The sequence below is a fragment of the Triturus cristatus genome, chromosome 2_2 (genome assembly GCF_964204655.1).
Source record: "Triturus cristatus chromosome 2_2, aTriCri1.1, whole genome shotgun sequence".
NCBI classification, from domain to species: Eukaryota; Metazoa; Chordata; class Amphibia; order Caudata; family Salamandridae; genus Triturus; species Triturus cristatus.
Genome location: NC_140582.1, coordinates 622,716,492 through 622,743,958, shown reverse-complemented (window position 1 = coordinate 622,743,958; position 27,467 = coordinate 622,716,492). Strand labels below are relative to the sequence as shown.

Below are 27,467 nucleotides of genomic sequence, written 5' to 3'. Positions count from 1 at the left end.
TGTGAATTGCAATCTGTAGTAAATAGGACGACTGTAGTACTACTGTATGTACTTCAAAATCAGTTTGTGAATCAGACCCACAGTCTTTTTTAAATATGGTTTTAAGTTTTCTATGAAGAATAAATAAATTCTGCATTCTCATGGCATTAGCAGCAAGAATGCTTTAGTGAGACCATGTTTGTCACTGATAAATGCGTCACAAGTTCTAATCCCAGCAAATCAAACTCAGCTTTTCGTCTTTCTGAGGTCAGTAGATTAAGTACCATAAATTAGTTAATTGTAACTGTTACAGCCCTTAGAAACGTCAGAATTGTGAAATGACTTGCTATGTATAAACAAGTTATTATTTTTAGTCTCAGTGTCTCTAGACATTCTCTTAGAATGCATGTGTCTTGAAAGGAGAATATTATATAGATATGTTTGTCTATCATTTGCATATTAGGGAATAGCAGCTCATACCTCCTTCATTAGGATTAGCAGTGGCTCCATAAAGAGATGAAATAGCATAGATGCTGCCATAAATCCTTGTGGCTCTTCACAGGTGACTGGATCAGGATTAGAGGAGTAATGTGCATGTTTTATAATGTAATGATATATCCTGTAGTTAAAATGAGTTAGCCATGTTTTCATTTTAAGAGTACAATGTATAGAGATATGGCCTTGAAAGCATCATATTTATCTTTTCTCAGCACAGCTTGCAGATGAGTGACCTGATGAGCAGTTAGTTCCCTGCTTGTGACTGAAACAGTTCTTGTTGTACGGGGTTTTATTTGAAGTCCTGCTGGATACATTCATGAAAAGTTTAAAGTTTCTGACCAATTGTGTTCCAAGTTTCCTCTGCGGTCTTATCGAATGCATGTATGCATTCTTTCTAACCTATAATGTTCCAAATTTCCTCTGCAATTTCATTGGCCACATCAACGCCAACCTTTTAACCAACAGTGTCCCAAGTTTCTTCCGCACGTCTGCTGGACACATTCATTCAAACATTTGAGCTAAGCAATGAGTTCCAGAGATATAACAATAGCAGAGCCCTTATGTAAGTACCTTGCATTTCTGTTGGGGCACGATATTCTGGAAGATGGAGAGCAGTGAACCAATACAAGTACTACACCTAATAGGCTGGGTTCCTGAACAAGAAAGACACCTAGTGCTCTCTCGTTTTGCTATGTTGGTATTAAGCACACATTTAAAAAAAAATGCTGTTAATGCCATTGGTAGAATGTTTATCTGATAGTTTTGCTAAAATGTATAGTAAGTGAGGATGAGATAGAGAATTACATTTATTCTTTGCATAGTGCTTAGTATTGCCCCCCATTTTAGCTGCAGCTTTTCCACTATAGCTATTATCTGTCATTCTGCATATATTCATTAATTGTAAAACGAACAGCTATATTTTAGAAAGTGTAACACATTCTACAGTGTATTCTTTTTTGTCCAGAGCCTATACTTATCCCAGAAACTAAACCCTATAATTGGGAATGGTGTCCAGAGATCTATTTTGTGTCATAGATACCTAGTGACAGAGTAGACACCCACATTTTCCCACTTGCCCAGAGGTATCAGGTAAGAGGCATAACAATGCTGCAAGGGAACACCTCTCCTGCAACAGATCTGAAAGGAAGTGAGATAGTTGGTAAACATCATTTGAATCACACCTTAATGTCTAGAATATGACATTGGCAACTGGTTATCAGCACGCGCTTTAAATGTCTGACTGTAATTAAGGCATGCTTTGATTTTCTTTACAAAAGTGCTACTAGCTTCTTCCACCGGTGATATTTGTTTATCCATTATACAGGTAGCTATTATGAACATTAACGGAATCATTGTTGAAGGACACATTGAGTGCACCCCACACATTCTTTATATGACAATCAGCATTTTATCTCTTGGAGTTCATCCCAAACACATGGTCCTTTGAATAAAAGGTGAGGTTTGCATGTGTGCACCAGAGGTAAAATGGGAGTACAAACAGAGTCTTGGGGTGACGGAAACAGTGCAGATATAAATGCTCGTGTTTGGAATCCTTTAATGGTACAGATTTCTGCATGATTGAAACAATTCAAGTAGCACACAGTCATGTTATTTATAAATACCATACAATTTACTGTTAAGCCATGAAAGGTTTTCTAAAAGTAAGGAAACATTCTAAACAACTGAACGTTCGTGAATGTGGGTTTGCTCTCGGATCGCCTTTCCTCAGTAGTCTTCTGTGTCACCCGCACAAATGGCGAGCAAAGCTTGCTTGTAGTGTCCCGAAGTAAAGTGCTGCAAGAGAATAAGGATACTTTAATGTTCGATTGTTGTATTTTTTCATACACTCAGACATTGGTGTCCCTCGGAGGAAACCAATAATGACACAGACACAAGAAGGCATTCTTTTGTGTGTATTTCAATGTGATTAGGTATGGACAGAGTTTTGTTCATATTTTGAAGTAAAATCAAAGACAGTATCATATTAAATAGTATTGTGGTTGTAACACAGAAACACGTGCAATATTTTTAAATAGCAATGTATTTTCTAATATATGTCCACAATCAACTAGATGTGCAAATTGAACAAATTAATTGATGTATTTTTCAAATGTAATCTGTTAAGGTCGAGGTACTATATTGTGTAAGAATACGGGCTATTTCAGTTTTGTACAGAGATATTGGTACTAATCTGTGTAAGAATATGGGCTATTTCTGTTTTGTACAGAGATATTGGTACTATTCTGTGTACGAATACAGGATATTTCTGTTTTGTACAGAGATATTGGTACTATTCTGTGTATAACGACCAGTGAATAACCTGACACATGGAGGAGGTGTGTTAACCTTGACTGTAAACATACACCGTTTAAAGTCTGCTGCTCATCATACTTGCTTCAATATTTAATGTAATCGTTTTCAGTCTTTCTTCCAACTAGTTTATAGAGGTAGAGGAACCACTTCATAATTTCTTCTGACTTGTCCCTAACAGCAGGGCAGACCTGGGTAGGCAAAGTCACTGATGACTGTTCTGTCTAAATGGGGTTGGGTGACTTCCTCTGCAAACTGGTAGTGTAGTGGTGGACAGATGGCAGAGTCAAAGGCCAAATGAAACTGTACTGTCAGAAACCCCGCATTTCCCCTGACTTTAAATGATTCTGGGGAATCAAGATCACGGTAGGGCAGAGCACTGACAGTTTAAGCCTGTGCTTCTGCTCCCACAAACTCTAAATGAGGTCCTAATTTTTTATTGTTTCCCTTCGCCACCCCTGAGGGTTAGTCGAAAAAAAGGTTCTTGACATGTCAGTAAGCTACATGTTTTAAGTACATGGTCTCTGTAATCCAGATATTACATGCAGCGCTTACCACAAGGATTGAGCTGTGCTTTTGAACCACCAAATCCTGAAAACCTGTCCTGCTATGTTGAACATTTCTCTACCGATAGATCTCATTCATATCAGGAAGAACATCTAATCTTATGTTTCTTGGATGAATAGGAATTCGGCCCTGCATCATCTTAAAGAGGAAAATCCCATGGCAACGGGAGCTCTACCTCCTCCCGTTGCCAGGAACCTTTCTTCCTCTACATTCCTTCCCGGCATTTCTCCGAGCGCTTACACGATCACGCTCATCACCATGGTTATGGCCAGCTGCTGATCACTCAAGCACTTCTATGTCAGTTGCTCAGCTCCCATTAGTGATCAGCTGCTACCCTCAACGTGATACAAAGCGCAAGTACTATTTTAACAACCAAATACTACATAACAAACAAAAAAAAGGGGGTCAAACCTTCATTTGATAATCTTGTACCATCTACTGGTATTATTATCATTATAAAAAAAAGAAGGTGACAAGAGATATATCATTTAATGTATTCATAAATCATAAACAAGTACACCCTCCCCTTTTTTGACTTGATCCTTTTTAAAGCTCCTTTACTAAATCAAATGTATTCCTAATCCACCTATCTGCGCCATGTTTGAAACTGATTGAGATGACGCTTCTGCCCCTACTCCCAATATTGATAATGAAGCACTTAAAAAAATGCTACATGAGGAGATGAGGTCCTGCATGATTGAGACCTTGACTCAGGTCATGTCCTCAAAAAGGTCACTCCCCATTGAGCAGGAGGATATCACAGGAATTTTGAACACACACTACCCTGGTGATACCACCGATTTAAGGGGCAAAAGATTGAAGAAAAGTAAAAATGTTGATCAAGTGACCCCTAAGAGCACTAGGGGAGGTCTTAGCACCTCATCTATTAATGGAGGCTCCCGCACCTCGAAATCCCTGGGTGTCCCTCGTGGCACGACTTACTCAGGTGTCTTTGGCGGCACAAAATATCTGGGTGTCCCTAGCGGCACAAAATATCACAGTGCTCACTACAACATGGGAGACAATGAGTATAATGATGATGAGTCCTCAGACATACCCGATGAGTATGTCCTAGATCTTGATGAGGACGATCAAGAATTTTACAGTCCAGATGAGGAACTACCGTCATCCTCAAAGGACAATATCCTTGATCCCTTAGGGAAAGAAATGTTTTCCCATTAAAATGCAAACATCCCAGAAGTTCTGAGTGGTCCCACGTTGCAAAGTTTATCAAAAAATGGGTAAGAAACCTCTTACAGAGCGACACTCAGAACATTCTTGGAGCCGAATGCTCTAGACCCTCTATCGAAGACAAGACCTGCCAAACCCCCAACTTGGACCCCGAGCTGCTTAAGTTCCTCTTCAAGTTCGGACGAGATCCAAGTAAAGGGATGGAAAGATCCCTGAAAGTGTGCCAAGACCGTCTTCTCGACGTACTGGGTCCTTTAGCCAGAATCATAGATTCCGCGGAAGAAAGCCATATCAATGGCACACCTCTTAAGACCGATCTGATTAGAGGTTGGAGCCAGAGGGCACTTATACTCCTGGGTAATGCAAATGCAAGCCTCAACGCAGAAAGACGAAGAGTCGTTCTAACCAAAATAAATCCCAAACTCAGTGACATGGCGACAAAGAACCCTCATAAAACCCAAAAGGATTACTCTTTGGGGAAGATCTCATTAAATCTTTGGGCAAGTGCGTTTCTACTTTCACAGACTTGGACAATGCCCAACAAAATGTGCGCAGAGTGTTTAATCCTAACCTTTTTGGCAGGGCCGGAAGAAGGGGCCTCTCTTCCGGCCGCTTTAATCAAAAGCCATATTCGAGATCCCATGGTTACGGAAGAGGCTACCAGCAGTACAACCTACCTCAATTCTTCCCCCAGAAAGGAAGATGACAACGTGGCAGAGGATTTAGATCCCGCTGAACTTTCAATTCCAACATCCCTACAAGTGAGTACTCTTCCCCCCTCTCCCTTCCCCTTCTTTCCCCCAAAATGTGTGTGGCAGACTCAAATACTTTCTTCACAATTGGAGTTTGATCACTCAAGACACTTGGGTTTTAAACACCATCAAGGGATTTATGATAGATTTTACTCATACACCTACACAAACCTCTTTCCCGAGAGACATGCCTCTCTCTCTAGATCAACAAAAAATAGTAGAGGAGGAGATCTCCTCCATGCTTCAGAAAGGAGCGATAAGAGAGGTCCCCTTAGAACCGTTAAGATTTATAAACACACTCTTTCTTGTGCAAAAAAAGGAAAAGGGTTGGAGACCTGCCATAAACTTAAGAGAACTAAACAAATATTTGGTCTACAGGCACTTAATGATGGAGGGCAACCACCTCCTTGTGGAAATGTGGATTTTCCTGATCAGTTATGTCCCCTATCTTGGACCCCAACGGTTCTATATGCATGTTACAAGTACATGTATGTTCCCTCCAGTTCCAGTTTCTAAGACGCAAACATATGTGTGTCTACCGTCGACATGTTCTCTGTCAGATCCGCCATCAATGGGCTGGATATTCGATTCCTAGGTATGAAAGGCCACCGACTTTATATGGCTAAGTTACTACATTTTTACAGTTCAGGCAAGTAGGCCCGATTCTGTCCTCAAAGCCTTTCCCTGCTCTCTGTCTCTGACAGCTTCAGCTTGAGCTCGCATCTGTATCCATGAACTTTGTCCTACTCCCTGTGCAGCTAACGGTGCCTGCCTCGGCCAGTTTTCGCCTGCCTGCCAAGAAGCTGTATTTCACCTTCGAATTATCTATTTTGCTCTTCAGCCGATGCATTCCTGTCTAGTGATTTAGGTAAACATTTCCTTTAGCTCACAAGCAAAGGACTCAGCCTTTCCGTCCTCCTGCAAGTGATTCATAGCCCTGCTGCCATGGAAAGTTTTCTGCCCCTCGCATCTCATATAGACACTTAGACGCTTGTACACGCACACACAGTTAGTATAGAATAGATTCTGTCCGAGAGTCCTTCCTTGTGGATAACATAGTTCTCTAAACATAGGATGGTAGATATGATTTGGGATTAGGTTGACTTGACCCCTCAGACTTCCCGTCTCCACATGTAGAGCTAAATGTCAAGTCCCCTTCACCCCCTAGTTGCACGTCAATTACACGTCATGCTGCTGCGCGCGCATCTATGCCAAGTATTATCTTATAGATCCACCTATGTCTGATAATCCTAACCAATCATGTTTCTTCAATTCCTTATTACGCCTAGTTTCGATTACGTACCTGTCATGTCACTTTTCTTATCAAATGTTACGCCTTCTACATTCGTTTCATTGTAATGTACTTATTATAAAAATGCATGTCTGTCAATAAAGTACTGTACTTCACTTCCTGAACCCTCGTGGTGACGGAACCTGAAGGCCGTGACTCGAGTCGGCCATTTTGAATGGAATAAAGCCCATTTAGAAAACCTCTTATACCACGGATTCTGCCTCTTGTTATTTTGAGCTATTTTACTTTATTTTAAGATTCCGTATGAAATTCAGTCCGGTATTTTATTTACCACATAATGGCGCCCGAACAGGGACACTTTCTCATCTCACGCGCCGGCGGTGCGTTGCAGGCCCGGTCTCCTGCCACAGCTGGACGGACCATAAACGCGTACCAGCAGGATTTCCTGTAAGCTCCCTCCGGTCAAGCGGGGGCGACTGAGGCTGCGATCAACCCAGACGAGGCGGTGAGAAGTGCGAAGTATCCCGACCAGAGCCTAGCTGAGAGAGCAAGATCCGAGGTATACCGAGGCCCACCAGGTTTTCCGAAATCCCGATGTCCAGAGGGTCCGCTGTCCGCAGTCATCGAGTCCTGTCCATTCTCTGAGGCCTTCCGTTTCAAGGAGCTACTCGGTGAGTACCATCGCCGGGGAGGCGTGTTGACGCGCACATAGGTTGTGCCGGTCAAGACGGATTTGGGTACACAAATCCGGTCTGCACTGTTTAGCAGTGTATATGTACTGTTTAGCAGTATATCAAGTATTCCGAAGTATTCAGTTATTGTCAAGAATTCAGCGTGGTGATTAGTTAGGCAGACTGTCATCATTGTCGGCCATTGTTAAATGTTTAATGTTTAATATTTAAAGTATTCAGAAATGTCTTGCATATTGTGGTATGAATGATTGTTCATTGTTCACTGTTCATTATTGTGGTTTTTTCGTATTAAGTGAGTTCAAGAGTAAGTATCAGATCAGTTGTCAATATGCCGCTCTTCTCGAAGTTAAGACAGATTACTACCAGAAAAGGGGTGCTTGAAGAAGCAGTTCCTATCCCTCCTAGGGACACTCCAGGGCATTTTATGTACCATAAGCATGGCTTAGATGCCATATTGTTTCTTGACCTATGGGTAGATTATACCAAGGGATTGCCGGAAAGTCAAAGGTGGCCCGTAGCGGGAACCTGGGATGCAGAGTGCATCATGAAAGTGGAGGAAGAGTTATGGAAAAGAAAGGTCAGACAATCACAGAAAGACGCTGTTGAGTTATGGCGTAAAGAATCTCATAGACGAACAGAAAAAGCACGTAGACAAGAAGAGAGGAGTAAAGAAAGTTCAAATAAAGTTCAGGAAAATCTATTAATTGAGGAAGGTATCCGAGTGAAATCAGAACAAGTAAATAGACAAAGAAATGCTCTTATGAATGGTATGTATCCCCTTCTAGCCGAAGGACTACCTAAGGCTGCTCCAGAGATACCAAAAGACTTGCCACCCCCATTATTTCCAATTAAGGTACATCCAAAAGGGCATCCCAGAACCGCAGAAGATGTCTTTCTTTCCTCATATCTAGACGACGCAGCTCCCGAGTATGCTAACGCCGCACCACATAGACCGTCTGGCGGAGGGGTTCAACGTCAGGATCAGGTATCTGTCCCAGTGCAACAGCAAGTCCCGACACAAGCTTCGGCAAGCACATCTGTTTCCGCATCTGTCTCCGCAGTCGACTCTACAGAGGTATCGACACCCATAGTTGCTGTGTCACGTTCAACGAACCCATTCACACCCGACGCCCCAGATGGGGCCACGGGAGGTGCTAGCAGTACCTTTACACCACCTAGAATAAATAAACTTGTCTTTCAAGAGTCAGCGCATTCACGTACACCAAAATTCGTAAGTGAACGTACACTTAAGGAACTCCTTGTTAATTGTAGATATGACCCGGTGGTTGGTAAAGAGGACGAAATGGTCCTGGCATCATTACGTATCAGGCGAGCCGCAGAGTATTTAGCAAGGTTACCAGGAATGACTACGCATCTAGATAACATATATCATTTTGTTCAAACAGGACGAGATCCAGGATGTATTAACAAAGCTATGGAATTCCAGAAAGTAGAAATACAGGGGGAACTGTTACGTTTCCTCATAAACTGTGTGATCAGAAATCAAGACCGCCCGGGGGTAGACCCGAATGCAATGCTTATTCTTACAAGATGGAGTCAGAATATATCAGAAGGGAGACACGATAAACAAAATTGTATAATAGCCATGTGCCGAAAAATCCGTAAAGAAATAGAACGTATTCATGAAGAAAGATTGGGAACAGACGAGTTTGAGCAAGATGAAGTGTCCGAATCAGGGAATTCCGCAAGACAGTCAGAGACCATAGCCTATGTAGGCAGAGGAAGATCCTGTGATAATGCTAGATGTTTTTCTGATCCCATACACTCTGTATGCCCAAATAATAGCAGAACGTATCCGACGCCTGTAATAAATCTGAAGTCTCCTGAACATTCGTTTCAAGCCGCAGATAAAATACTACGAGAACGAAGGGGTTACCACCTCCTCGATTCCATGGATGAGCAAGAATTAGCCAGATCAGCCGTTCACTGGATTGACAGTCCTGAAAAATACGGTGATGAGACCGTAGCACACACGTTTTTTAATCTCAGTACAGATGAACAACGTTTAGCTGGAATCTATATGATTCAGCAACTCCTCATATTATATAAGAGCCAACATACTGACCCTGGTCCTTTACCTGATATATTAACGGAACTACTCACAAACAGATGGAGAGGTTCTAGTAACAAGCTAATTAAAGAGATATTAGTGTCACGTAAGCAGTATGTCCTTTTTGTAAGTCCGGATTCTCTCTCGCTGCCCCGCAGAGAAAGAGCGCCGTACTATATGGATAGACAAAATCCCTTACGAGAAGTGCACCCAATAAAAGGCGAAGACAATGAGTTTCACCGTGTATTTGTTTACACACCCATATCAAAAATGGAATTATTAGAAATGAAGAAAGTAGTACCTAGTCATGACAAAGACCCAGCGGGTTTCCACCGAGAAATTAAAGACATGTTACTGATGGGAGAGTACACCTTTCCTGATATTATGACGATATTAAAGGTGCTTTTGCCTGCTGGCATTTATGAAAAACTGAAAGAAAAAGAGTGGGAAGTGGGAGACCAAAAGATAGACTGGACAGCATTAGCAGAGGAAGAAAGGGGCCGAACTGCAGGTTCAGGGCTCGGGGATAAAGTTAAACTGTTACCAGGTTTACTAGTACAGGTACTGCCACGTTTATTAACTACAAAAAAGGAAGATTGGGGTGCAATCACAGCCTGCAAACAAAAGCAAGATGAAGACACAAGCGATTATTATGCTCGATTTGAAAAATGTTTTGGTATAAATAGTGGTATAAAAGCAAGTAGTGACTCATATCCACATTTATTTGTGACAAAATTAGTGGAAAATGCATTGCCTCCAGTAAAGAATAGAATATTGAAATTCGAGAGTACCTGGCAAAGTAACACTCCGTCGCAAATGCTACAAATGTTACAGTATCATCACAATAGAATTAGGGATGAACAAGAACACGAGCATAGACGCATGAAGGATACAAAAATGAAAATGCTAGTTTCTCAGACAGTACCAGCAGATGGTCACAAAAAGGGTGTGACACATTCTGGTGATTCCGCAGTTCCTGTAAAAGGAACCTGCAATTACTGTAAACAACTAGGCCATTATGTACACGATTGTCCAGTCCTGAAACGTAATATAGCTACAGGTATTGCAAAGGAGAGACCACGATTAGTTAGACAAGATCAGAATGAACAAGGAGCTATGCAGCATGGACAGTCCATGCCAGTTCAGCAACAGTCCATGCCAGCCTCACAGCAACCCATACAGTTTGTGCCAGCTGCACCACCGTTGCCTGCTACTGCCACACAAACCACAACACGACAAATGTATCAGACTGCACAGTATGAATACCCTGAATATCAGCGCTACGCATGAACCAGCCTAGAGAGGGAAGTTGACTTACCGCTTATCGAGATTCCTGTAGATCAAGAAGGACCTTATGTACATAGTGAATTATTAGGTCAAGATAGAAAATTCTTACTCGATACAGGGGCAAGTCGAACAACTATAAAACGTAGTGAAGTTCCAGGGGCACCCCTCTCAGGCTCTCAAAATGTTTCCCTTGGTTTTTCGGGAAAACCTATTGTTAATGAAGTATCACAGCCTCTACCACTTACGATAGGACCTTTGACACAAACTACAGATTTATTGCTTACTAAATCATGCCCAGAAAATCTGTTAGGAATTAAAACTCTGAAAGCACTAGGAGCCATAATATGTTGTTCTCCGGAAGGAGTAAGGTTGTTTTTGCGTGATTTTAAAGGTCACTATGTGTCTAGAGACATGGATCCCCGACTACAGACTTTACCAGTACATCTATGGGCACAAGGCCCTACGGATGTTGGCTGCATGAACATTACACCCTATCGAGTCACATTGAAAGCAGGAGTGGTACTACCACGAATGCGACAATACAAGTTACCGCATGATGTTGTAGTGGCTTTGCTGAAAATCATTGATGAGCTGATTGCCCAGGGAGTAGTTGTAGAAACTGACTCCAATGTATGTAATTCACCGATAATTCCGATTCTTAAACGAACTGATCCTACTGCCCCACCAGTGTACAGATTGGTTATTGATTTGCGTGAACTAAACAAGTGTATTGTACCACAATTCCCTGTGGTCCCTGATATATCATCATTGTTGACAGCAATTGATTCCGAAGCAACATTCTTTACTGTAATCGATCTCAAGAATGCCTTTTTCAGCGTCCCAATAGATCCGGAAAGCCAATATTTGTTCGGATTCAGTTTAAATGGGCGCAGCTTTAAATTCTCACGCGCTCCCCAAGGATTCACAGAAAGCCCCAGCATCTACAGCCAAGCACTGAAACGAGAACTTGACAGTATCCACATGCCAGTCAATACTGCACTGCTTCAATATGTCGATGATCTGCTGATCACAGCGAGAAGCGAGCCAGAATGTGAAAAAGCTTCTCTGACAGTTTTACATTTCCTGGCCGACAAGGGGCACAAGGTGTCCCCTTCTAAGCTGCAATTCTGTGTCCAGCGAGTTATTTATCTTGGTCACTCGCTGTCCAAGGAGGGAAGGCAGCTTACACCAGATCGCATCCAGTTAATTGCTAACATGTCAATACCCCAGACACAAAAGGAGGTGCGGGCTTTCATAGGCCTCACTTCATATTGTAGGCAATGGATCCCTCAGTACGCATATCTAGCAAAACCACTCATTCAGTTAACCACACAGGAGGCAGCCACATCGACTGTTCTCCCTTGGACTCAGGAACATACACAAGCTTTTGAAAGCCTAAAGGAAGCTTTATGTCAAGCACCTGTCTTAGCAACACCATGTTATAGCAAACATTTTACACTCTTTGTTACAGAACGCGAAGGTACTGCCTTGTCAGTACTCACTCAGGATCAAGCAGGATCACGCAAGCCATGTGCTTATTTTTCCAGTACATTAGATCCCGTAGCTCAGGCTTTGCCCGCATGCCTGAAATCAGTGGCAGCGACAGCTTTAGCAATCAGACAAAGCGATGCCATAGTATTAGGACACCCATTGACAGTACAAGTACCACATGCAGTAGAGGTTCTTGTGAACCGAACACAAACACAACACTTGACCATAGCAAGACTTACCGGTTATGAACTGACATTGTTTCAACCACACATAGAGATCCGACGGTGTAATACATTGAATCCTGCTACACTATTACCTGTAATTGGAACAGACCCACTAGCTCATGATTGTGTTGAAATCATTGAAATAAAGACGAAACCTAGACAAGACTTGACAGACGTTCCATTGTTAGATCCAGACCTGACGTTGTATGTAGACGGATCGTGCATGAGAACAAGTACAGGAGATTTAGTGGCCGCGTATGCAGTCACAACAGACAGTAAAGTTATTGAGACAAATTGTATAGATACTTTGTCAGCCCAAGCAGCAGAACTTATTGCTCTAACACAAGCCTGTATTCAAGCCACAAATAAGAAAGTTAATGTATACACTGACTCACGTTATGCATTCGGAGTTGTACACGACTTCGGCGTGCTGTGGCGAGAGAGAGGTTATTTAACTTCCCATGGTGCCCACATTCAGCACGGACCCCTCATTCATGCTTTGTTAGACGCAATACATCTACCCACTGCTATATCGATTATGAAATGTAAAGCACACACGAAGGTTACTGATACCATTTCTCAAGGCAATGATTTAGCTGACAGAACAGCTAAACAGACTGCTCAGAATCGCACATTAGACATGACAAAGCCAATAGTTCAGACACCAACACAGTGTATGACAATTAAGGATCCCACACTTGACGTAATTGACATACAGACACATGCCACAGCAGAAGAAATAAAGAAGTGGACTGAACTAGGAGGGATCCAGACAGATCAAGGATGGATGACGAAGGAGAAATCTGTATGGTTTCTCCCTGATTCCATGGTTCAAGCCATTATAGCTACAGTTCACAGTCCAGCACATTTAGGAGAGAAGGCTATGCTAGACAGCATTCAGCACATTTGGTTCAACAAACATTTACGAGCAGCAGCTAAACAAAAAGTTCGTACCTGTATGATATGTTGTCAGTTTAATCCAGGAAAGAGTGTTCCCGTAGAGCTGGGTGGATTTCAGCCTCCTGACCATCCTTTTGAAGTCCTCCAGATGGATTATATTCAGATGGAACGTTGTCGAGGATTCAAATATGTTCTCGTAGTTGTCTGCGCTCTCTCCCGTTGGACAGAGGCGTATCCCGTATCAGATTACACTGCCCCGACTACTGCCAAGCAGCTAGTTCGAGAATTCTTCCCACGGTACGGTTTACCACGTGTTGTATATTCAGATAACGGCCAGCCTTTCTCATCCGAATTAATGAAACATGTCTCACTTTTGTTGGGATATCAGTGGAAATTCCACTGTGTCCGACACCCCGAGGCAGCAGGTCTCGTGGAACGACATAATCAACTTTTAAAAATCAGATTGTCTAAAATATGTCAGGAAAAAGGTGTTGACTGGATAGTAGCCTTACCAGTTGCGCTATTTTACATGAGAATGGTAGCACACTCTCGAACAGGGCTATCCCCTTATGAAGTGATCTTTGGTAGACCACCGAATATGTGGGGGACGCCTATACCTCGTAAAATAACTGATGTTGACTGTAATATGCTGACAGATTACCTGGCTTCCTTGATGTCTGCACTACAATCTTGTCGTTCACAGGTAGTCGCAGCTTTTCCCGACAACACCGAGGTGAAACCTCATGATGTAATTCCCGGCGATTATGTTCTCGTCAGGAATTTTGATCGGAAAACCCAACTGGAGCCAAGGTGGAGGCTTCCTAAGTTGGTCCTGCTGACGACCAGAACAGCTGTGAAGATCGAAGGGAGAAAAGGCTGGGTGCATTCCAGCCATATCAAGAAATTTCATGGACTTCCTCCTGACACAAACAGTACTCCCCGTGTGTCTTCCCCCATTGACTCAAAGCTACCCTTGGCTGAGGCCAGTAGCACCGAACTCTATAAGCAGAAACTCAGGTCCAGACCCAAACTGTCGGACGATTTGATTGTTTAAGTCCTCTCCAAGGTGAAGCGGTTGAATCTGTCCCGACATGTATCCCTTAGGTCTGAATGATGTAGAGTCCAGAATCATAATGAAACGACATGCTTATTGTAAATTACTGCGTAGCCACTGTATTGTGACTTTATTAATTTTGTTTTCCTTGAGTTTTTTAATAGTTACTGCAAGTATATTGTTGCATATGTATTATCCTGTTTCTAAACGTGCTTTCAATATAGCTGATGAGCATTCTTTTAGTGACCTACCCCCACATGAGTTGTCCTATAGACTTGCGCTGCGCAATAACACATTCATTAGTATGTTACATCATTCCCATCAGACTAGTAATGCCACCAATTGTTGGGTGTGTGGCCGACTCCCTCCCTATCAGAATACCAAAGGAGTTCTGCCTTTCTTTCCACATCCGTTCACACACAATGGCTCTTGTGGAGCATGGTTTAGTTTATTAAATTCCATAGACCCAGACACAGCAGTTTATCAACAACATTGGATATGGGGAAATCTGAATCTAGTTTTATTCAAAGTCTGTCACCCCAATAAGGAGGGTCACCCCAGTAGAACAGGAACTGATTTAGAAAATGAAGTGTATAAATTAGGTAATTTTACGCCTAATCTTATGATTTTGAATGTCAAATCCGAAGTTGAACTAATTCTGCCCACTATGTCAGTATTTCCAGTTAAGGGTGAATTATGTGTAAGAAAAGTTGGTTCCATACATATGGGCCATAGCCAATGCGTTACTACAGTAGAATATAGCGATCAAGGTAAATCTTCATTTAGAGCTTCTCGCCATTCTTACTTTATATGTGGTCAGACGGCATATATGCGTCTGCCTCTAGATTGGGATGGTACCTGTTACATAGCATTCCTTTTGCCACCTGTTTTCCTAGCTCCCCCTGATTATTATCGAAATGTTCATTTAGTACACAAAAGAGAGCGTAGAGATCTCCCAGTTGTCGATTATACTGAGACGGCATGGGACAAGTATGTAGATTTCAATAAAGGTATCTTTCCCTATATAGGTACAATATCAAATAGTAAGCTGATACGCAGACTCACCAAGACTCTTGAAGCTGTAGTAAACGAGACTATAGCCGCCCTAGGCAATCTGACAGAGGAACAATCAGTGATGAGAATTGTTGTTCTCCAGAATCGTCTTGTCCTTGACGTCATCCTGGCCGATAGGGGCGGAGCTTGCAGGGTCATCGGATCCAGCTGCTGCATATTCATACCAGAAAATTCGCCATCTGTATATAAAGCTATAACACGCCTTCATAAGATTGTAAGCCAGATACACGAGAATCCAGGCACTTGGACGTGGTCCGGGTGGTTTTGGAGTGTGATATCAGCCTGGGGATGGAGAGTTCTATCCTTCCTAGGTATTGGCCTTCTTATGCTCTTCAGTTGTTGTTTATGCCTGCAATGTGGACCAGCGATTTGTGGTCTGTGTGCCACATCATGCATTCCATATCACAGTTCTCGTTCAAAATGCCGGAAGAAGAAGGAAGAAGAAATGATGCTCCATGAGCAAATCGATGGAATGATGAAGATTGATATCTCTTGAAGGGCAAGTAGGGGACAAGGAGGGAATGTGGAAATGTGGATTTTCCTGATCAGTTATGTCCCCTATCTTGGACCCCAACGGTTCTATATGCATGTTACAAGTACATGTATGTTCCCTCCAGTTCCAGTTTCTAAGACGCAAACATATGTGTGTCTACCGTCGACATGTTCTCTGTCAGATCCGCCATCAATGGGCTGGATATTCGATTCCTAGGTATGAAAGGCCACCGACTTTATATGGCTAAGTTACTAAATTTTTACAGTTCAGGCAAGTAGGCCCGATTCTGTCCTCAAAGCCTTTCCCTGCTCTCTGTCTCTGACAGCTTCAGCTTGAGCTCGCATCTGTATCCATGAACTTTGTCCTACTCCCTGTGCAGCTAACGGTGCCTGCCTCGGCCAGTTTTCGCCTGCCTGCCAAGAAGCTGTATTTCACCTTCGAATTATCTATTTTGCTCTTCAGCCGATGCATTCCTGTCTAGTGATTTAGGTAAACATTTCCTTTAGCTCACAAGCAAAGGACTCAGCCTTTCCGTCCTCCTGCAAGTGATTCATAGCCCTGCTGCCATGGAAAGTTTTCTGCCCCTCGCATCTCATATAGACACTTAGACGCTTGTACACGCACACACAGTTAGTATAGAATAGATTCTGTCCGAGAGTCCTTCCTTGTGGATAACATAGTTCTCTAAACATAGGATGGTAGATATGATTTGGGATTAGGTTGACTTGACCCCTCAGACTTCCCGTCTCCACATGTAGAGCTAAATGTCAAGTCCCCTTCACCCCCTAGTTGCACGTCAATTACACGTCATGCTGCTGCGCGCGCATCTATGCCAAGTATTATCTTATAGATCCACCTATGTCTGATAATCCTAACCAATCATGTTTCTTCAATTCCTTATTACGCCTAGTTTCGATTACGTACCTGTCATGTCACTTTTCTTATCAAATGTTACGCCTTCTACATTCGTTTCATTGTAATGTACTTATTATAAAAATGCATGTCTGTCAATAAAGTACTGTACTTCACTTCCTGAACCCTCGTGGTGACGGAACCTGAAGGCCGTGACTCGAGTCGGCCATTTTGAATGGAATAAAGCCCATTTAGAAAACCTCTTATACCACGGATTCTGCCTCTTGTTATTTTGAGCTATTTTACTTTATTTTAAGATTCCGTATGAAATTCAGTCCGGTATTTTATTTACCACATCCTGAGAGATCTACTATTCGAGGGAGACTGGCTAGTCAAACCGGACCTAAAGGATGCTTGCTTCACCATCCTTATGGCCGAAACCCACCAACCCTTTCTTCAATTTGTGTGGAAAAACCATCTATAAGAATTTCAGGCACTCCCCTCCCAACTCTCTTCTGACATCCTTGTTGTTTCACCAAGGTCATTAGAACTGTTGCCTCATCCCTAAGAGTAAGGGGCATTCATCTAATCATATACCTAGACGACATTCTTATAATGTCGCAAGACCTTTCACAAATACTCCAAGATCTGAAGACTGTGATGGATCTCCTAGAAAGCTTAGGCTTCATCATAAACAAAGAAAAATCAATCTTGATCCCTTCCAGAACTCTGGAATTTCTAGGTTATCCAGTATTGGGGTATCTTTCATAGATTCACATGCCTGAATCATTCCCCGTTGTCAGAGTGGGAGTCCCACGCTACATCAAAAAAAGCAATAATTATGCACATAATAACCATAACATACGTAACATAGAACCAGGAAGTAAAGCAGCCAGAAACTAAAAGGAAAAAACTTCCACATTTATGACTTGTCCAAGTCATTATAAGCAGTCCAAACTGCAGCCAATCAGTCGACAGCACCCTCCAGAATGTTCTCCTCAGAGACTCAGGCTCTCAGATTTTCTACCGCACGTCGTGTGAAGGGAGTCTCCCTGAGCTCTGCTCAGTACTTTTCAATTTTCTTCAGGAATTCTTCATTTCATGATGTCTTCATCTAAGAAATCTCTCTTTCGACCTTGTGAGTCTTGTGGGAAGCTCCGGCTGTTTTCTGAGGACCCCCACAAGAAGTGCATTTACTGCTTATATCCTGATCACCAGGTGAGAGACTGTAAGATCTGCAGAACCTTCTCTCAAAAAACCCTCAGAGACAGAGAAGGACGTCTACTTCTGTGTCTACAGAAGATTAAAGATCAAGACAGCCCCTTATCTAAGGTGGGGAGTGTTGCCTCTGGCGCAACTATGTCCTCTAGGAAGAGGATTGCTGAGGAGGATTTCTCTTCTCCTGGGGCTAAGGTGTCGAAAAAACTACACACCTCTAAGGGTGCTTAATTACCTTCCACCTCAACAAAGGCTCTTCCACCTTCTAGAAGTAAGCCTCTGCCTACTTCGCCCCCGAGAACAACTACGAAGTCTCTGGCTTCAAAACGAGTTTCTGAGAAGGATTTACCTCAGAAAAAGGTTCCATTCTCAACGACATCGACGATGACATCTTCGTCGACGAAGCCTACCGTCGACGCTACCACGACGTCGACTGCCACCTTCTCGTCGCCGAGACCTCAGATGATCATGTCGTCGGCATCATCGCCGTCGACGCTGGTATCCGTCTCCGTGAAGCCAATCTTGTCGACGAAAGAAGTGAAATCTACCGTCGACGTCCCTTCGACGAAGATTAGTAGGGTCTCATCGATGATTGCCTCGTCGACGGCCGCGTCGTCGTCGAAGACTGCCTTGTCGTCGAAAGCCGCCTCGTCGGCGGCGACTGCCTCGTCATCGACGACCGCCTCGTCGACGATTACTTCGTTGACACCAGCTTCATCAACGGCTCCCTCGTCGACGCTACAATTACCCTCATGCACAGCGTTGCAGGTTTGGTCAGCGCCTAAGGCACCTTCTGCACCGTCTACGACGTCTGCACACTTGCCTCCATTGACAACAGCATCTTCCTTGCTGCACAGGCGTGGATCTTCATTGGAGGCCCTCTCTCCACTTCATATTTCCCCTACTAAGGGGTACCTCTGAAGTTACCTGAACAATTGCTGGATTATGGAGATGATGATGATGATGAGGAATCCAAAGAGGATTACAGATTTCGCACTGCCAGGAGCCCTTCAGAATTATTCATTAAATATCACGAGGAGGATCAGGATGAAAATCCTTCCCCAGAGACTGTTGATCCAGCTCCAGATGCGATCCCTACTGCACAAATGCCTTTGGCTCTGTTAAATAATTTACAGTTCATGTTGGATGATTATTATCGCCGTTTCTCTCCATCTGAATTGGCTTCGTCTGTTCCACCAACACCTGTTCCTCAAACTTCTTCTTCTGCATTGAGGTCACCCAGACCACCTTCTCCGGTGCCTTCTCATCATTCTCATGATGTCACACCTCGGACGATGATAGTGAGGAAGGAGAATTGGACGACAGATCGCTTCTTACGGAATGGGACGATTACCAGATATAAACTCCGTCTCCTTCAGCTCCGGCTCCCATTGATTCTCCTCCAGTTGACATCGGAGGTTTTCATCTTCTTGTGGAAAGAGCCACACAAAGGTTCCTCCAGCCTATGGAAACAAAGAAGGATGATTGTTTCTTATACGACTTTAAAGATCAGCCGAGGAAACCGATACGGACTATTCCAATCATTGATTTCATTTGGCACGAGGGATTGAAGGTAATGAAAGCTGGATTGAAGGTAATGAAAGCTCCTGCTTCTGTTCCTGCGCTCCTGCCCCGCCTCAACAAAAAATATAAGGCACCAGACAATTCGCCTGCATGCCTCAGAGGTCAACCAAAAGCTGACTCTGTTATTGCCCAAGCAGCGCAATGACGAGCGAGAAACCCCTCCTCCCCGGTTACAGCTCCTCCGGATTGGGATGGCAGACGATTGGACGCTATTGGGAGAAAGGTTTCCACCATGGCCGCGACGACCGTCTGTGCTGCTAATTCTCTGGCCATTTTAGGCCGTTACGACAGACAGGTGTGGTCAGACATTTCTCCCTACATCGATATGTTGCCTGAGCCATCTAAATCGGAAGCACTAAAGAACCTGCAGGAAGAAGAACGTATCTCTGCTGAAATCATAGATTCAGCCGTGGATGTTGCATCTACAGGTTTTAGGCAACTTGCAGGTGCCGCAGTACTACGGCGGCAAGGCTGGCTGAAATCTTCATCTTTTCACCAGGAGGTCCAGGCAAAAATAATTGATATGCCATTTGATGGCGAGTCACTTTTTGGACAGCATGTGGATGAGGCCCTGCAGGCCATCAAGAAGGATACCGAGACAGCAAGATCTCTCGGTAATCTACTGTTTCGGAAGCCACCCTTTCGTGGCGCGAAGGGCCGTGGATCCTTTTCTGGTCGAGGAGGTTATAACCAACAAAGATCATACCAATCTTATCAAAGTAACCAACGTTACTTATCTCAACGCCAACAGTCCTACAGACATCCAAATACCTCCTATTCACAGACTAAGAGAAAGCCCTCCTACCGTGGACGGGATACGTCTAAAAACAGTGGCAAGTGCCACCTGCCACCTATTCTACCGCCTACCCCTTTAAAAGTTGGAGGAAGAATCTCCCAATTTTACTCGAATTGGTCTGCTATACCATCAGACAAATGGGTCCTGGACATTGTGGCCAGAGACCATGTCCTAGAGTTTATAAAGATTCCTACAAACTTTCCTCCCAAAGGCCCACCTCCAGCTCATCTCAAGGAGCTTTTTTCCCAAGTAAGTTTGATGCTACGAAAAGGAGCGATCGAAATGGTCCCTCACTTACAAAGAGGAACCGGGTTCTATTCAAGATTTTTCCTCATAAAGAAAAAATCGGGAGAATGGCGCCACATTCTAGATCTTCGCTCCCTAAACTAATACTTTAAAAAGTTATCCTTCCGGATGTTGACGCTTCAAGAAATCCTTCAACTCCTCTCTGCGGGGGATCACATGGCCACCCTCGACCTACAAGACGCGTATTTTCATGTACCAATTCTACCCAGACACAGAAAGTTCTTGCGCTTCAGAGTGGCTGGCAGGGACTTCCAGTTCAAAGTCCTTCCTTTCGGACTACGTTCAGCACCCTGTGTATTTACCAAGGTTCTAGCACCGGTGGCCGCACACCATCGTCTGGAGGGGATCCAAATGTTTCCGTATTTAGACGATTGCCTTATCAAGGCGAATTCTTTCACTGTTGCGAAATCCCACATTCAGAGATTTCTGATGGATACATCTGCCAGTGGATTCCTCACCTTGTGAATATCCCCTGCGCCAGCAACATTCGGAAACTTTTGTAGCAGTCCACGCCGATGAGGTCGAAGACGACGTCACAGAGACACGGCTCCGCTCGCGACTCCGCTGACGTCACCGGCTCCATAAGAAGACCTCGTCGACGTGATGACGTCAGTTCCCTTTTTTCCGCGCCGTCGACGCCAACGGATTTCAGGAATCTCTATCTGTAGCTTCACTGTTACATTGTGTTTCTTCTGGATTTTTCTGTCCTTTTTCGTGAGAATGTCGAAAAAGAAACGGGGGGGTTCAAGCCCTGTCGTGAATGTGGAAAACATATGTCGATCACGGATCCACATGACGACTGTGTATGGTGTTTATCTTCAGACCATGATGTGGATGGATGCTCTTGCTGTCGCAAGATGAGCTCCAAAGCTCTCAAGGAAAGAGAGGCAAAACTCTTCATCGCAAGGATGAAAAAAGAGAAGAGAGGAAGGAGGAAGTCGAGAACCAGGTCACGATCGAGGTCAAGGTCGGCGTCGAAGTCGACTTCGGGGCATGCTTCAAGATCCAAGAAGCACAAAAAGAAGAGGAGACATTCTTCTCGACGTCACTCTGACAAGGGTACGGCTCCAAAGTCGAAGTCACCTACTCGACGCCGTAAGGACTCTGTGTCTCCCTCACCCGTTCCGGATTCACCTTCTGGTCCTTCTTTAGTAAATTCACCGGTCCATTCTCCGGCTCCAGCTACATCTCCGGCGCCGGCTCCATCTCCGACACCGGTTCCATCCCCGGCTCCGGCTCCGGCTTCGTCTCCGGTTCCGTCCCCGGCTCCGGTTGAGGAGCTTCCAGTACTGGGTGAGCATTTGATGCCGCAAATTCCACCGTCGGCGCCGGTTGGCCTGAGTCCGGTGATGCCTGATCAGTACCCTGCGTTCCCTGGACCAGGTCAGGACCCCACGCATTATTTAAATGCAATGTACAGGGTATTTTCAAGAGCCATGTACTCCACTGGTGCACCTTCGGGTCCCATGGGTCCTATGGCGTTCAGTCTGGGAGTGCCTCAGGCATATCCACAGGCCCCTTTCATGCCTTTTTTCCCGGCAGCGCCGTCTTGGCATCTACCGGCGCCGAGGACAATGACGCCGCTTCCTTCTTCACCGGCGCCGACTCGACCTCGCTCGACGCCGGCTGTTCCTGTGGATCCACGTTCGTCGCCGGCACCGGCGCCGTCGGATTCGATGACGGCACCACCGACGCCGGTTGTACGAATCCGGTCTAGGAGGGAAGCTCAAAGGGTGCTTGATGAGCAAAGGTACCTTTTGGAAGAGGCAGAAGAAGGAGAGGAGCTTGTAGAGTCGGATGAAGTTTTTGAAGAACTTAAGGAGGCCAGTGGCTTGGATTTATCTCCTGAGTGGGAAATTACTCCACCTTCTGATGAACCGTCAAAGGATGTGGCTCCATATCATGCAGTCATAAGGAAGGCAGCTGAGCTGTTGGATCTGCAGTTGCCTACAACTGAATTCTAACAGGTACTGCATTCTCCTACTACGGTTTCAGAACCATTGTTGCCTTTTAATGAGGCTATTATAGATCCTGTGATGGAGGTGTGGTGTAAGCCTTTTTCTGCTCCCGCAGTTTCCAAGACAGTTGCCAGAAGGTATAGGGCGGCTCCAGGGGACCCAGAGTTTTTAACTTCACATCCTTCACCTGAGAGCCTGGTGATTCAGGCTGCTTGTTCAGGGAAATCTAAGGGTGCGTTTCCTTAGGTCCCGATTGACAGGAAGGCTAAACAACTAGATCAGTCGGCCAAGAAGGTCTTTTCATCGGCCAGTATGGCCCTTAAATCTACAAATGCCACTTGCCTTTTGGGACGCTATATTCATGCGCTCATGGATTCTGCAAAGAAACTGGCTTCAAAGCTATCTGAGGAGGATAGACTTGGCTTTAATGAGATTTTGACGGATGCCCAGGCAGCTGCACGCCAGGTGATACAGAGTGGTCTGGACACGGCGGATTCAGTGGCTAGAGTCATGGGGTCTTCTGTTGCCACTGGGAGGGGTGCGTGGCTTAAGTCTTCAGAGTTTTCCACTGATGTGCAATCAACGTTGTTGGACTTGCCATTTGATGGCTCTGGACTATTTGGTAAAAAGGCAGATGCTGCTCTTGAACGTTTTAAAGAAAGCAAGGCTACGGCTAAGTCTTTGGGCCTTCAATCCCAGTCAAGGGGATCGTTAAAAAGATATAGGGGTTTCGGAAGGGCAACCTTTCGTTCCTACAGGCAGACCCAGCAGCAACAGCAGCAATAACAGCAGGGCTCTCTGTATAAGGGATACAGAGGCAGAATCAGAGGTCGCACACGTGGCCGTCAGCTCTCCTCCTCCTCCTCTTCCTCTTCCTCAGCCCCTCCCACCACCGCAAAGCAGCCCTAGATCCGCCATTCTGGATCATGCTGATCCTGTGGGGGGCCAGCTTACCCATTTTCTACAAGATTGGGAATCTGTTACTGCAGATCTTTGGGTTCTAGATCTTGTAGAAAATGGTTACGCCCTTCCCTTTCGGGAATTCCCTCCAAATGACCCTCCTTGTCAAGGATCTTGCTCAGAGAACCACCGTCTTCTCCTACAGGAGCAAGTCCTGAAGTTACTACAGAAAGGTGCGATAGAGGTGGTTCCAGAGCAGGAGAGGGGTTAGGGATGCTACTCCCGGTATTTCCTGATTCCGAAAAAGGACGGCAGATTGCGTCTGATATTGGACCTCAGGATCTTGAATCTTTATCTGAAGCAAGAGAAGTTCAAGATGCTCACCCTTGCGCAGGTTCTTCAGGCGCTGAATCGGGAGGACTGGATGGTGTCGATCGACTTGCAGGATGCGTATTTCCACATCCCCATCCTGAAGTCGCACAGGAAGAATCTCCGGATTACGGTAGGATCGCAACATTATCAGTTTGCGGTCCATCCGTTTGGTCTTACTACTGCACCCCGAGTCTTCACGAAGGTGATGGCAGTGGTGGCAGCCCATCTCAGAAGGTCGGGGATTTCAGTTTTCCCCTATGTGGACGACTGGCTGATCAAAGCGGAGTCGCCAGAGAAGGTGCTACATTATCTGCAGGATACAACTCAGCTGTTATTCAAATTGGGTTTCTCGATAAACGTGCCCAAATCTCACCTGGTGCCCTCTCAGCGCAACCTGTTCATAGGTGCGGTACTGGACACTACTGTGTGTCGAGCATTCCCTCCTCCTCAAAGGATTCTCGACATACAGGAAATGATTCCTTTATTTTGCAATGGAGCGGTCGTTCCAGTCCTGAAGGTCCTTCGCCTGCTCGGTCTGTTTGCTTCTTGCATTCTGTTGGTCAACCATGCACGCTGGCACATGAGGGCGCTCCAGTGGTGCTTCCGCAGGCAGTGGTATCAGCACAAAGGAGATCTCAGGGAGTCTGTGAGAATCTCCAGAGAAGCTGCGGCGGATCTGTCTTGGTGAAGCGTAGGAGGGCAATCTGTCCCAAGGAAAGCCCTTCCATCTACCTCCATCGGTGGCCATAGTGATAACGGATGCATCCACTTTAGGGTGGGGTGCGCATCTGGGGGATCTGGAGATCAAAGGTCTTTGGTCTCCAGAGGAAAGGTTGCTTCACATCAACCTTCTGGAATTGCGGGCGATTCGTTTGGCACTCAAGGCCTTCCTCCCTTCCCTTCGCGGTCAGTCTTTTCAAGTCCTGACGGACATCACTACCACGATGTGGTATGTCAACAAACAGGGAGGAGTAGGGTCTCTCTGTCTCTGCAGAGAGGCTCTGCGTCTATGGTCCTGGGCTCAGGACCATCAGATTTGTCTGATGGCAAATCATCTGGCCGGGGTGCTGAACATACGTGCGGACAGTCTCAGTCGGCAGTTCTCCGCTGACCACGAGTGGAGGCTCTATCCGGAGGTGGTTAGTTACGTCTTTCGGATGTGGGGAACTCCTCGGGTGGACCTGTTTGCCACTCACGAGAACGCTCACTGCCCGTCATTCTGCAGTCTCCAGTATCCGATGCAGGGAGCGTTGGGGGACGCGTTTCAGTTGAGTTGGGGCTCACGACTGCTTTACGCGTTTCCTCCCATACCCTCGATTCCTCGGGTTCTGAGGAAGATTCGCCAAGACCGGACCCAAGTTATATTGATCGCCCCGGATTGGCCAAGAAGGGTGTGGTACACAGATCTTCTCCACCTCTCCTCGTGCCCTCCGCTCCATCTCCCTCTGAGGGCAGACCTCCTCTCGCAATCGGAAGGGAAGGTTCTACACCCCCACCTCCAGAGCTTACACCTTCATGCCTGCAGATTGAACGGGGCAACCTGAATTCTTTTTCTCTCCCGCCTGATGTGGTAGATGTAATTTTGTCATTCTACCAAATCTATCTATTCCTATAGGTGGTCTAAATTTGTAATCTGGTGTGGAGAGAAGTCAGTTGATCCTTTGAGGGCTCGTTTATCTGACATTCTGCAGTTTGCCCTTTCTCTTGCTCAGCAAGGATTTGCTGTGGCTACTGTTAAGGGATATTTATCGGATTTGTTGGCTTTCCTTTGCTTGCCAGATCAGCCGTCATTGTTCAAATCACCTATTGTTCTACGATTTCTGAAGGGCCTTACAAACAGGTTTCCCCCTACTCCCTTTATTGTGCCTCAATGGGACTTAAACCTTGTCTTGACTTATGGGTTCTCCCTTCGAGCCCTTACACAAGTGTCCTTTGAGGCTGTTGTCTTTTAAGACGGTTTTTCTCATTGCAATCACCTCGGCAAGGAGGGTAAGTGAGCTTCAAGCTCGAAGTTCAAAACCCCCATTTTTGACCATTCATGCTGAAAGAATGGTACTCAGGACCAGGGCTGCATTTCTGCCTAAGGTGGTAACTCCCTTCCATCTGGGGCAGTCCATTACCCTTCCTACCTTCTATCCTCCCCCTCACCCTTCCAAGGAGGAGGAGAGACTTCACCGCTTGGACCCTAAGAGGGCGGTGAGCTTCTACCTGGACAGGACAAAAGACTTCAGAGTTGATGACCAGCTCTTCGTGGGCTTTGTTGGCTGCAGGAAAGGCAGAGCGGTGCACAAGCGCACCCTTTCCAGATAGATTGTCTTGTGCATCAAGATATGCTACTCTTTGGCTGGTAAGGAACCTCCAGAGGGTTTAAGGGCCCATTCTACCAGAGCTAAGTCTTCCACTTCTGCTTTGTCTAGGGGTGTTCCTGTGGAGGACATTTGTAGGGCGGCAACTTGGGCCTCCCTCCACACTTTCGCAAAACATTATTGCTTAGACACTGAGGTGAGGAGGGACGGACACTTTGCTCGTTCCGTCCTTCAGGACTTTCTGGTATAGAAGGGTGGACACCCTCCTCCTGGAGTGGGACTGCTGTGGGAATCTATTCACAAGGTGAGGAATCCACTGGCCGATGTATCCATCAGAAGAACAAGTTACTTACCTTCGGTAACGCTTTTTCTGGTGGATACAGTATCTGCCTGTGGATTCCTCACTGACCCACCCGCCTCCCCGTTGTCCACCCTTTTATACCTTAAGTATATGATGGTGTTTCAAAATTTATTTGTTATTATCAATGGCAGTGTGTTATTTCTTTTGCCTTTCTATTTATTCTCCACACTGTGTGTGTTGCTCGTATATTATGTACTGTGTATACTGTGTATATATTGCTGTCAGTCCGTCTGTGTGCCTCGAAGGCACGGAAAAAAGGGCGGAGTCGCGAGCGGAGCCGTGTCTCTGTGACGTCGTCTTCGACCTCATCGGCGTGGACTGCTACAAAAGTTTAGCACAGGGGATATTCACAAGGTGAGGAATCCACAGGCAGATACTGTACCCACCAGAAAAAGCGTTACCGAAGGTAAGTAACTTGTTTGTTTTTCCCTCTTCCAATCTCTGGGCCTCTCCATCAATTTCGACAAGTCTCATCTCGTCCCATCGCAAAGAAAGAGGTTCTTGGGAGCCACTTTAGGCACTCACCTGACAAAAGCATTTGTCTCAACCGAAAGGCAACAAAGGATTTGCAAATTTGCCCACCTATTGCGATCAAAAAAGTGTGTTTCAGTCCGGCAGTTCAGATCATTTCTGGGGATGCTTTCTTCCTGCATTCCTTTAGTCCCCAACTGCCGTCTCAGAATGAGACCCCTGCAAGAGGAGCTCAACGACCAATGGTTACAGGTTTTGGGGTCCTTCGACGATCTCATTTGCATCACTCCCCGGATGCAAAAAACCTTACACTGGTGGACTTGCAAAAAGAACATGGCAGCAGGCTGCGCATTCCTAGTGGATGCTCCAAGTTTTGTAATCACCACGGACGCATCTCTCGAGGGGTGGAGAGCACACCTTCAAGGGCTGACGGTCAGTGGCAAGTGGAACGCCCAGCAGCTGACGTGGCATATCAATCTCCTGGAATTGCTGGCCATCTTCCTGGCCC

At 45.2% G+C, this 27,467-nt stretch overlaps 1 protein-coding gene across 4 annotated transcripts in view; it reads right to left on the bottom strand.

Moving 5' to 3' along the window:
* Positions 1–2,015: 2,015 nt before the first annotated feature.
* ANXA10 (annexin A10) overlaps positions 2,016–27,467 on the bottom strand; it is a 514,604-nt gene continuing 489,152 nt past the window's right edge. For all 4 annotated transcript variants that reach the window (XM_085643277.1, XM_085643275.1, XM_085643276.1 and 1 more), the window contains one exon: positions 2,016–2,271. In XM_085643277.1, coding sequence (XP_085499403.1) covers positions 2,203–2,271 — 69 coding nt within the window. In that variant the 3' untranslated portion in view covers positions 2,016–2,202. The remainder of the gene's footprint in view (positions 2,272–27,467) is intronic.